Source organism: Lemur catta, chromosome 21 (assembly GCF_020740605.2).
Source record: "Lemur catta isolate mLemCat1 chromosome 21, mLemCat1.pri, whole genome shotgun sequence".
Taxonomy (NCBI): Eukaryota; Metazoa; Chordata; class Mammalia; order Primates; family Lemuridae; genus Lemur; species Lemur catta.
The window spans coordinates 8,708,437-8,720,713 of record NC_059148.1 but is presented as its reverse complement, the minus strand read 5'-3'; the positions used below and the strand labels follow the sequence as shown (position 1 = coordinate 8,720,713).

General features: G+C 42.2%; 1 protein-coding gene across 1 annotated transcript in view; it reads right to left on the bottom strand.

The window, feature by feature from the left end:
* MAPK1 (mitogen-activated protein kinase 1) overlaps positions 1-12,277 on the bottom strand; it is a 99,602-nt gene that overhangs the window by 25,028 nt on the left and 62,297 nt on the right. The window contains exons 4-5 of the mRNA XM_045535121.1: positions 6,071-6,187; positions 397-511 (exon numbers count right to left, since the gene is read on the bottom strand). Of these exons, the coding sequence (XP_045391077.1) occupies positions 397-511; positions 6,071-6,187 (232 nt within the window). The remainder of the gene's footprint in view (positions 1-396; positions 512-6,070; positions 6,188-12,277) is intronic.

Here is a 12,277-nt window from a genome sequence, read left to right as displayed (position 1 = left end):
TGCCCGGGCTAGAGTGAGTGCCGTGGCATCAGCCTAGCTCACAGCAACCTCAAACTCCTGGGCTTAAGCGATCCTACTGCCTCAGCCTCCCGAGTAGCTGGGACTACAGACATGCGCCACCATGCCCGGCTAATTTTTTGTGTATATATTTTTAGTTGGCCAGATAATTTATTTCTATGTTTTTAGTAGAGACGGGGTGTCACTCTTGCTCAGGCTGGTCTCGAAGTCCTGACCTCGAGCGATCCACCCGCCTCGGCCTCCCAGAGGGCTAGGATTACAGGCGTGAGCCACGGCGCCCGGCCTAGAATTCTTCTTAATTTAACAAAGTGACTTTGATGTAAAGCACAGGCAGGCAAACTGAGCAAACCTAGCCTCTGCAGTGTTGGAGAACCTTACCCAGAATGTGGTTCAGCTGGTCGAGATAATGCTTCCCCGGAAAGATGGGCCTGTTGGAGAGCATTTCTGCCAGAATGCAGCCTACGGACCAAATATCGATGGACTTGGTATAGCCCTGCAGGAGAAAGGGAAAAAAGGCCAAGAATGATATCTGGTGTTCCGGGACACGACAAGCTCTTCTTATATGACAGGTGCATGGCTGATAGGCGTTTGAGCTTCTCCTTTCGAGCCTATGATTCAGAAATACAAGTAGACAGCACAGAAAAAGAAAAAATAATTTGGCTTTCTTATGAGAGGTGGAACAACCAAGATTACTTATTTCCTCTCTTCAAAGTTGATTAATTTATTAAATTAGAATTTCTGAAGTATATGTCAGTCTTTTTTTTCCAAAAGATTTAAGAGAAAAAATTTAGAATTCTTATAAATTGGAGCTGGGAAAAGGAAAAAGTAGTAACAGTCATTGTTTTAGCACATTTGTGGCCCATTTGCTCATTACTGAAAATCTGGAAATCAACTCAAAAGGAGTAACACTGCTATACTTCCAGAAAATCTTTTTTTTTGTTTTTCCTTCAAGATAGGATCTTGCCGTTGTCCAGGATGGAGTGCCAAGGCATCATCATAGCTCACTGCAACCACAAACTCCTGGGCTCAAGAGATCTTCCTGTCTCAGCCTCTCAAGTAGCTGGGACTACAGGCGTGTGCCACTATGCCTGGCTAATTTTTAAAAAAATTTTTTGTAGAGACAGGTGTTGTCCAGGCTGGTCTCGAACTCCCGGGCTAAAGTAACCCTCCTGCTTCAGCATGCCAGGATGCTGGGATTATAGGTGTGAGCCACTGTGCCCTGCCCCAGAATATCTTTACACATTTTGCAAATAATTTTTAAAGAAAATTAGGTTGGAAAACCTTGATCTTCGGGGGTGGGGTGGGGAGGGGGAGTGCGTGCTGGTTCCATCATATTTTACCAATCCCTGTTTCCAGTATTCTCATCTTTTTTAATTCATTTTTTAGGTATACATTTTCTTTTAAAGGAATCCTGTTAAGGAAGTCATGGAAGGATTCTGTTTAAATCATAACTGTGCAAAAAAGATGTTTCTCCAAGGAATATAAGTTGAATTTTCTTAGCAGTCTATTATAAGATGAAAATAAGTTGAATTCTATGTAAAATGTTAGGTATAGTGATAAATGAAAGAAGAAATGTGGAAATTTTGAGAAAAAGAAATTTTGGGTCAAATATTAAAATTTAGGGAAATAGTGAAATCGTTTTGGAAAAGCCAACAAAGAATCAGTAACAGATCTACAGTTATGATAAAATGGGGTTGAATTTTGTAATATTCCTTTCTAAAACTCCTGTAAATCCAAATAACTTTTCCTTTGAGCCAAAGATAAATAAAGGGAAATACTGACATCACACAAAAAATAAGTAACTAAAAGGTACCCAGGGCTCCGGGAGAAATGGGTGCTCCAGGACTGGGACAGGGAAGTACAAGATGAGCCTGGAGCATCTAGTGCCAGAAAGCAAGGAAGTGCACAGGGCTGTGGGCAGCTCCCATCCGCCAATCTGGGACAATCTGAGCATCAATGTACATAATGGTAGGACTGGATTAGAAACTACTGAATAAATAAATGGAGAGAACTAAAATATAGACAGAATGATAGAGTTATGAAATCATCAATGGATGGCAAGACCAGTGGGTGAAATTTGGTGAAGAAGATAACTTACAAACTGTTATTAATCATAAAAGGGGAAAGGGCAACCTCACAGTGGACACTTGGACGTCACCATCTGAACCAAAACATCAACAGGAACACCAACAATATTGGCACAAACCAGATGTGCCTTGCAATATAATGCACTGAGAAGAACAAATCATTGCTTCACGGTATTCATGCCAAAAATGCATGACACAAAACTGAGGGCATTCTACAAAAAAGCTGAACTGCATTCTTCAAAAATGTCAACATGAAAAAAAGGCTGAGGAACTTTCCAGATCCTAAAGAAACATGACAGTGTAACGTGTGAGCCTAAACTGGGGTAGGGTTGGGAATTATAAAGTTTATTATTAGAACAACACCAAAATTTGAATATAAACTGCATTAGATACCAAATCAATGCTAAATTTCCTGTTTCTGATAACAGTACTGTGGTCTTACCAGAAACTACCCTTGTTCTAAGGCAAGGATTTTTAACGTCGGCACTACTGACATTTTGGGCTAAGTAAGTTTCTGTCGTGGGAGATGTTCTACGCATTATAGGATGTTCAGCAGCATCTTTGAGCTCCACTCACTTGATGCCAGTAGCAACTCCCTCCTCATTGTGAAAACCAAAAATGTCTCCAAAACATTGCCAAAAGTCCCCAGGGAACATTAGAACTATTGTTCTAAGGAAATACACACTATCTTCAACTTTACTCTCAATGACTCAAACATACAGACACAGGATGATAAAACAAATGGCGCAAAGGATAAAATTGGTGAGTGTGAATGTGGGGAAAAGGGTATACAGGAGTTCTATCCAGTGGTTCTCCAAGAGGGGTCCAGACACCCCTGTGGGTTCCCTCTAGGGCAGTGGTCCCCAACCTTTTTGGCACCAGGGACTGGTTTCATAGAAGACAATTCTTCCTCGGAGGCGGAGGTCAGTGATGATGGGAGTGATGGGAAGTGGCTGTAAGTACAGATGAAGCTCCCTTGCCTGAGACTCACCTCCTGCTGTGTCCCCCCTACCCCCCCAATGTTATCGAAGACAATTTTTTCACGGGATTGGAGCGGGGGTGAGGGGGCGGTGTTGCTCTGGGGCCCAGTCCCTAACAGGCCAAGGACCTGTACTGGTCTGCAGTCCAGAGTCGGGGACCGCAGCTCCAGGGGATCCAAGAGGTCTACACTATTTTTATTATACTACTAAAATGCTTTTTATCCTTTTCACTTATTCTCTCACAAGTATACAAGAGATTTTCCTAGAGGCTACATGAGGAACGATGATACTGTACATGAAATGTGACATCTGGAATATCTGCATAACTCAGGGAACCAGTATTTTCCAAAAGATTGATGTTACAAAATCACAAGTGCGTGTGAGTGCAAGGTAGACCAATGGATTTTATAGAACAGTACAAAAAGTTCACTGATAAGGTTTCAAATTTCACATTACAATTAACCTTTAAGAACCTACCACTTGTTGAATTTTGGTATAGTATCAAAGAATAGCCACAAATAGCTGAACGACTATTACAATTTTCCTCTTTTTTCCAGCTACATGTCTGTATGAAGATTTTTCTTCATTAACTTAAACCAAAACAACATATTGACAGACTGAAGGCAGGATCAAATGCACATCCAGCTGTCTTCTATCAAGCCACACAGACGTCAAGGAGATCTGTAAAAATGAAAACCACACTGCTCTTCTCACACAAATATTCTTGTTGTGGGCTTACTATTTAAAAATGAATTAACACATTTTTAAAGTTTCAGTTTTAATTTCCATATTGTAACTAACAATAGGTATAACCTACATAAATAAAACCTGTGTGTGGGTCTTTGATAATTTTTAAGAGATTTAAAAGGATCTTGAGGCCGGAAGGTTTGAGAATGGCTACATTATACTTTTTTGAAAGTTAAACTCTACCAAAATAAAATGTCACAATATGTACACAGAGTGCTCTAGCTTGCCAAAACTGGGACAGTATGTGTTAAAAAAGAAAAAGATAATGGACAGTACATTAAAAAAAAAAAACCATGAGTCCATAATAGTGTTTTAAACATAAAGGTGAAAGACAGAGGAAGAGAAAGGGCAAAAAGGAAAAATTCTTCATAGAAGAATGACAGCTAAAAGATGTGAAAGGATAAATAAATTTAGAAAATTAACATTTTATAACCCCGATATGATAACTGATAGAAGGAAGGAGCATCAAAGGATGCTGAACCACTGGGAGCAGCTGCAGGGACAGAGGAAAGCCACATACGCAGTCTCCAGGAACCTGCAGTGCTCGTGCAGGAAATGCGCGACCTGCACCTGATCAGGAAGAACCAGTCCGAGGAATCCAGCATGTGAACCATGCTACGAAACAACTGATCTGTACTCCACAAGGTTATGTCTTGAAGAAGAGTGGGAGACTGCTCTAGACCAATAATAATGCGTGAAACTTCATTAGATCATGCACTGAAAACAACAAAAAGCTATAAAGATTTTTTTGGAGGGGACAATTGGGATGTCCCTGAACCAATGCTGATCATCTTAGGTATGCTATGGGCATGGTGGCTGTGGAGAATGACACCTCCCTTTCAGGAGCATGAGTGTGCCCCAAAGGGTCTAGGAGGAAAGTGGTGAAGTGTCGGGTGGCTTGACAAAAGAAGAGACAGGAGAAGAAAGAGGAGAGGAGAGATAAAGGGAGAGGGAAGAGAGGGAGGGAGGAATAAAGAATATGGCAAGATGTTAACAGCTGATGAACCAAGTTTAGGGGTCTAGGGGTGTTCATTGTACGTAGAAGGGAATGAACATAGCATTTTCTTCTTTGAAACATCTGTTACACCAAATCTTTCTTTATAATGGAATTTTACTTTTATCACTCAACTGAACAAATGTAGGATATCAAGAATAACTAACCAAACACTTTGAATAAATTCCCTTTCTTTACAAAAGCAACCCAATACCTCATCTGTACTTACAACGATGGAGAGAAAGAGGAAGCCTACGAGCTCGTCAGATGCATCCCTTTCACTCCCGTGAAGCCTCTCAGGACTATTCTAGTGCCTGGGCTCCAGCACAAGAGCCAGTGTCTATTTTTACTGCTTTCCTTCATGTGTCTTTACAGCAGATGGCCTGGTGTTTAACAGTCACATAATCTCGAGATACTAGATATAGGTAGTATGTCAGGCCCACTTAACTACCCAATTTTCACACCTTATTCATATACTACTTGCAAATGGCATAGTAAAAATACTGAATCTCAGTCTCCATAATAGCTCTCAATTTTTGCCTCCTGGCTCATAAACCTAATAAAGATGTCATGCTTTATTTTCTCTTGCTTTTATAAATGTATTCAACCACTTCTTACAACCAAGACATACACAGACCCTGCTAGCAGAGTGTGGACATGACCTGGACGCACTCTCCACAGGCACCTGGAGACGCAGAGGAAGGCATGTCACCGGGAGGTGGGACGACCATATAATTTCAAAAGAATCCAAAGCAATTCCTATTCTTTCCACATCTATGTCTTCAAGTACAACATTATGTTGTAATTCTGCCGAAGAGACTTTCTTCATTGTCAGATATCTGACCTTTACAGAACAGCCCTGGCCCGTGTTCACAGTAATACACACTACTGGATAACCTCTAACACAAACCCGGTCTGCTCCTCGAAGGGGCAGCCACAGGTGTGAATGAAAGCAGCCACAGGCAGGACCTTCGGAGAGCTGACCGAGGGTGGCTAACGGTGACTGCAGAGGTACACCCTCCAACAGGTCAGCACTACTCTGGATGAGGTGGAGAGGCTGAACCCCAGGACCCAGAAGTTCAATGCTGAACAAGATTTCAAGGAGATTAAGACAGCACCTTGGCTCTGACAATACAGGCCAAGCCTCAACCCAAGAGGAAACAGGCTGGAGAGGGAGGCTTACTGCAACACATTTAGAAAGTTCTCTTACTTCCTGTTATTTTTTATGCAAACTTGGTCCTTACCTTGGAATTCAACATAATTTCCGGAGCCCTGTACCAACGTGTGGCTACATACTCTGTCAGGAACCCTGTGTGATCATGGTCCGGATCTGCAACACGGGCCAGGCCAAAGTCGCAGATCTAAGAGAAAAAAATCAAGATACCTTCTTAGAAATTCTAACCAGCTTGATATCATCACAAAAATTAAAAAGACAATAGCAATAATAATGATACTAAGTAGCCGCTACCATTACCACGTGGCAGATTACATTGCTGGGAATTCTACAAACCCATTAGTTTATCTTCCTGACAACCTGAAAGGCAGCAACGACAATCCACATGTCAGAGTCTAGGACACAGGCTGAAGGAATCTTTAATGGGACACAATTCATTGTCTGCTTAGCACAAAGCAATCCCACTTAGGTGATTTGACAAAAGCTGTTTTGGGTAAAGTGACCCTGGGCCCTTTCTCGGGCCCATCCTGCTGGAGCTCTGGGATTGCTGGGAGGATTGCACCGACCCTCGATTTCTCAGACTCCATTTCCTGCTAGTCTTCCACTCAGTCCACAAATATATTAAGTTATTTCCAAAGATTCCTCCCACTTCCCTCCCCTTCTAGTAGTCAAATCTATTCTCAAAGCTTTTAAAAAAAGTTTCATATACTGAAGATATACCATTTTACTTCTTTCTTTTTTTTTTTTATTTTATTTTAAGATGCCAAATTGGGTCTGGGATTTTTTTTTCTTAATACCCAGCTTCTCATTTTCTACTGACTCACAAAAGTACCTGCTGGCCTTTCATCATCTGGCCCTCCAATACTGTGGTGTTACTTGGGGTCAGGGACCTTGCTAGATTCCAACATATATAAAATATCATCATAATGCATTTAGTCCCATACAACTACAGGGTATTTTAATTCTTTGGCCCCCGGAGAACTAACTCAAGACACAGACATATTAACAAAAACAGGCCAGAGTATAGTAGAAGGTAGCTTGGAATACAGACTACTTTGGAGGCTTATTGCATTAAGTCAGCTAAGAAAAGATAAGGGCCTGAATTCAGGCCATAAAAATGGGGACAAGGAGGAACAAGTCTAAGAGATCTTCACAGGACCTGGAGCCTATCCAGATATCAGTCTGCTTAGATATCCCATGGTTGAATGCTTCAATAATTCAGAAAGATTCAGAGAGATCCCATCCGCTTCCCAATATCTTCCTCCAGCCTTCCCCACCTTAAAGGCCAGCATCACCAGGTAGCACCTTTGATTCCATAAGCCCTACGACTTGCTCCCGCTGCAGCATCTGAGAAATGCTGCACATCTGTGTTGCAGAATTTCTCAGTCTCCTGAGACACCATCACTGCATCATCAAAAGGAGTCAAGAGTGACCTGCTTCTCCAGCGACTCCTCTGCAGACTGCTTTCCACGTGAATGCTCACAGGGTAGAGCAGAGAGGAAGTTCTGTCTTCCGTGGCTGTGGCTGCGGACTCCAGCCGCTGCGCTCCCTCAGCCAACATCACCTCCCCTCCGAGCCCTGGGCCTCTCCTGGCAAAGCTGGCTTGGCGTGCCACTACGCCCTCCGATACTCATGGGCCTCTCAGAGGAGCTGGTTGAGGCATGGCCATAAGCTTTTGAAGGGGATCATTGTTAAGTTCTAACTTCTGCTTGACTGATCTTGTGGCTTTTCAATGTAACTGCATCTAATTTGTTTCTTTAGCGACTTTTCTACCAATTCCTATACACTGCAGGAAGAGCTCCCAATACTCATGCCCAGGAGGCTCACTAGCAACATCATGCCGGTTGGCATGATTTTCAATTCGGGGAAACAATGAACAACTAATTTCTTCTTACGTCTGAGGGGGAGTCCTCTGGTCACTCAGAGCCATCCCTTGCCATGCTGGGCTATATTATCGTTCCAATTCCATTCTGTGTGGTTTCAATCTTTCAATATCTCTGTGACACAGTTTCTCTCTTTTTTAGGGTTAACAGTTCATCTTCTGATTCAAGTTCAACCAAAGCTCACCACTCTGCCTTCTGTGGTATAAACGGATACCTAAAGCCACACTCGGAATCAAGCAATCAGAGAAGAAATACTGCACAGTCAGCAGAGCAAAACCAGGGCAAACCCCAGAATGTGCGCACAGCTCCTTCACTGCCCTCAGTGCCTGGCGTCCCACAGAACGAATGTGTCTAGACTTGATACGCAGCTTTTCATGGCTCAGTTAAATCACAAAACAAATCTCAGATTTAAAAAAAAACAGAATATAAGAAATGAATAGATCAGTGAAGCCAAGGATTGAGGATGATGTCCCCACATTCCTCTAGGATTTGTAGACAAAGAAATGGGAAGCTGTACTTTAGAGAGCTTGATCAGATTCTTAAATTTCTATAATGATGGGGAAAAGTGCTGTGAATAACTTTAAACCCATTTGTGGCAGGCTGTATTTTCTAAAGAGGGCCACACCAATATAACCCAGCCTCCATGCTCTTCCTACAAACTCTCTGGTTGAACTTGCATTAATATCAAGAGGTGGGGTCCATCTTCCATCCTCTTGCATCTGGGTGAACCTTTGAAACTGCCTGAACTAAAAGAATACAGTGTAAGTGATGTTGTGTGACTTCTGAGGCTACATCATAAAATGCAATATGGCTTCTACCTGGCTCTCTCTTCTAGGATACTTAGAACCCTCTGCCCATGTTGTGAGGAAGCCCAGGCCACATGGGGCACAATGGGCATTCTAGTCACAGCCAGCATCAACAGCCAAGCACACACCCCCTCCCTTCGCATCTTCTAGCAGAGGCCCAGACACTGGGGAGAGACCAGCTGTCCCCGCTGCATCTTAACTGAATTCCTGACCCACCAAAACTGTGAGGTAATATGTTACTGTTGTTTTAGGTCACTATGTTTTCAGGCGATTTGTCACAGAGCAAGAGAAAACTAATAGAGTGGTACTGGGCAGAGGGACTCTCTAAGGCAGACCCATGTAAAATGATACTGAAATCCTGCAGAGATATCAGCCAAGGAAAGACCTGGGGAAACGAGAGCAATGCCCTGAGAAAGAAGCAGTGGGGCATGTGGGTGGGGGCACTGTAGCTGCAACCTCCTAAAATGTCTCTTGAATTGGTTTCTTCTGCATCTCAACTGCCATTACCTTAGTTTGGACTCAGTTTTGGACTTAGGTAAAAGCTAGTCTCCCTGCCGCAGTCTAATTCATCCTCTAAATTCCTGCCTAAGTGTTACTTCTAAAAGATAAATCATCTCTCTGGCTCAAAATCTTTTAACCAATCTTCTCTGCCTACTGAATGAAGACCAAATTATTTGAGTATGACTCTCGAGACCATTCTCAAACTGCCACCAAACTATCTTCCATATCTTCCATCTCCTACCATCATCAACCCTGTCCCTGCATCTGATCCTATTCACTCTAGACCTACACCTCTCACCCTGAACTGCAATACTACTATCTCAATTGTGTGCCTCTATCCATGCCGTTACTAACCCTGAATACTCAGATAGAAAGTTTCCCCTTTTGAGAAATTTCCCAGGCATCAACACCACCCCCAACAATTAACTGGCCACTTTTCTGAACTCCCCCATACTATTCTGTTAGATTTACATTAAAGCACATAACCACAATCCATGATAATTAGCTGTAAGTCCCAGCTAGAATATAAGTCCCAAGAAAAAGGCAATATTTGACTTATTTTTATTTCTAAGTATCTTATACATAGTGTACATTCAACATTTGGTGAGTAAATGCCCTACTTTAAATGTTTATAGGAAACAAAATAACTGGGGTGGATTAATTGGCAGAGACTCTCATAATGACCATTTTTTCACAATGTCTGAATTACCGATAATCTTTTAAAAATAAAAATCAGGGTACAGAGTACCAGGGCTAACATCCCACATTAGTAATTTTAAAAATGTTAATAAAATTATATTTTCAAAGTGGCAATATTAAGGAAAGAGGAAAAATTAAAAATAGGAATAGCATTCCTTCATGATGAGGGACAACTTACCCTGTCACTTTGAATGACGCAGTATGTCTACGCCTATTTCTTTAAAACTAAAACCAAACATGTAGCTGTTCTTTCATATTCCTATCTTCCAAGAAATTCAGTCCAAAAGCCATTAATTGGGGTCATGCAATGTTAAGGGTCCCCAGGAGGTGAGGAGAAACACAGCAGCCTGGCAGGGCATGTAGCATCTAAGTGGAATTAAAAGCGGGCCCAAGAATCTTGATATGGGCTGGGTATGGTGGCTCATGCCTATAATCCCAGCACTTTGGGAGGCTAAGGTGGGAAGAACACTTGAGCCCAGGAATTTGAGGTTACAGTGAGCTATGACCGTGCCACCACAATCCAGCCTGGGTGACAAAGCAAGCCCCTGTCTCTTAAAAAACAAAGAATTTAGATCGGGTCTATGTGTGAGGTGAGGAGTGAGCCCATGTAGGGGAGGCAGTGGCAGCCCACCCAGGGGACTGGAATCCCAACAGGATGATACTGCACAACTCAATTTCATTGGGGCTTGCAAAATGGTGACTTTCCTAATTTTATTATTCCCTCTCCATTTATTAGCTGGCATTCTTTTTAAAGAAGGGCTATGGTTCATCAGCGGGGATATCTGTCTACCCTGGTGCACAGGTCCTAGTGGATTTCCTACTGGAAAGACAGGGAAAACGTTTCTTTCCCTTTACCAATTTTCATAGTGAGTTAGTGTAAGGGGGACCGTGTTTTATCATTTGTGTCACCCACATCCAGTAAAAGGCATAGAACTAGTAGGTTCTCTAAAATTACTAGTTACGATTTAAAAAATAAAGATGGAGATGTGAGCCTCAGACCTTTAAAAGATTTCACAACTCCATGATTATCAATGGAAAGCTCAGGCGATTTTTTTTGGAAGGTTCTCTTAACACTACAATACCTAAGACTAACCAAACATACATGGCATTAACAAGTACACTGCCAAGGCTACAAGATAAAAAAGCAGTAGTACCTCAGTACAATTCCATATAAAGGAAGACAGACAACTAGGACATGGTACAAGAAAACAAAATGACAGATCAACTTTTGTACCTTTTGCATAAATTCAAATTTTTTAAAAAACAAAGGAATCCCCAAAGACATGTTTCCTTTTGTATCTTCCAGTGTGCTCCTTCCCAGGCCCAGCCAAAAGTTTCACAGGCTGTGAACCCAGCATCCTGTGACTCCTACTGGGATTTCTGTGGGGTGAGTCTAGCAAATGAGAGCACAGACTGGTATGGACTACGTCCCCCCGGTAGTTCCACTAAAAATATTCTAGCAGAACCTCGAAATAGGGCATGTAACCGTTGTGTGCTCCTGTGGCCCTGAAAAATAAAGAAAAAGCCTACAAGACAGGGTTCCAGAAGGGTCCCGAGAGGTCAGCATCTGGTGGTTCTCAAGACTTTGGATAATGAGTGTAAAGCATGTTTTTGGAAACCAAAAAGAAAGCTATCACTGTTGGCTTTGAGTGATACCAGAGCCAAAACAAAAGTTAAAGGTCTAGGACAGAGAACACCTGATATCATGAGGGTGCAAGAGTCGGCAACGCTTTAGTAACACAGAAGCCAATGGAAACAGAAAGAAATGACAGAACTGCCTGCTTGGAAATGGAAAAGGATCTAAATGACAGATCAGTAAGGCCACAGGTTACAAATGTTCTAGGCAATGGGGCATGTGGGACAGGCATCACGGTTGCTACAAGGCACTGAGGATGTGACAGACGTGCAGTCATCCCCAAGCTCCAGCGAGCAAGACGCTTCTCCCCACTGGCACTCTCTCAGCTGTCACATGTGCACCGGAACTGCCACGCACTCTGTCCTGGTTGGACACAGTCACCGTGACAAAGCAGTGACTTCAGTGACACACTGTACTCATCTTTGAAATGAGATTCTCTCCTCTCACATTTATACCCATGTGAATTACGCACACTCCATTATACGTTATAAAAATGTGAGTGAACTGTACTCTTTTAAATATCTAAAATATCCTGTTCTGTTTCTAATTCTGTGTGTTAACTTGAGTTTTGAAAACAATGCCTGGATTATGCGGAAGGCCAACAACTCATATATATCAGGGTGAGTGTGAGTTTTGGTAAGTAGGTAAATAAAATGGTCCTAGGTAAAGGTAAGTCCATAAAAAGTGAAGAGGTAACAGAGAAAATAGTCTGATTCTGTTTGTTTTATTCTTAAGGATGAACATTTTCAAGC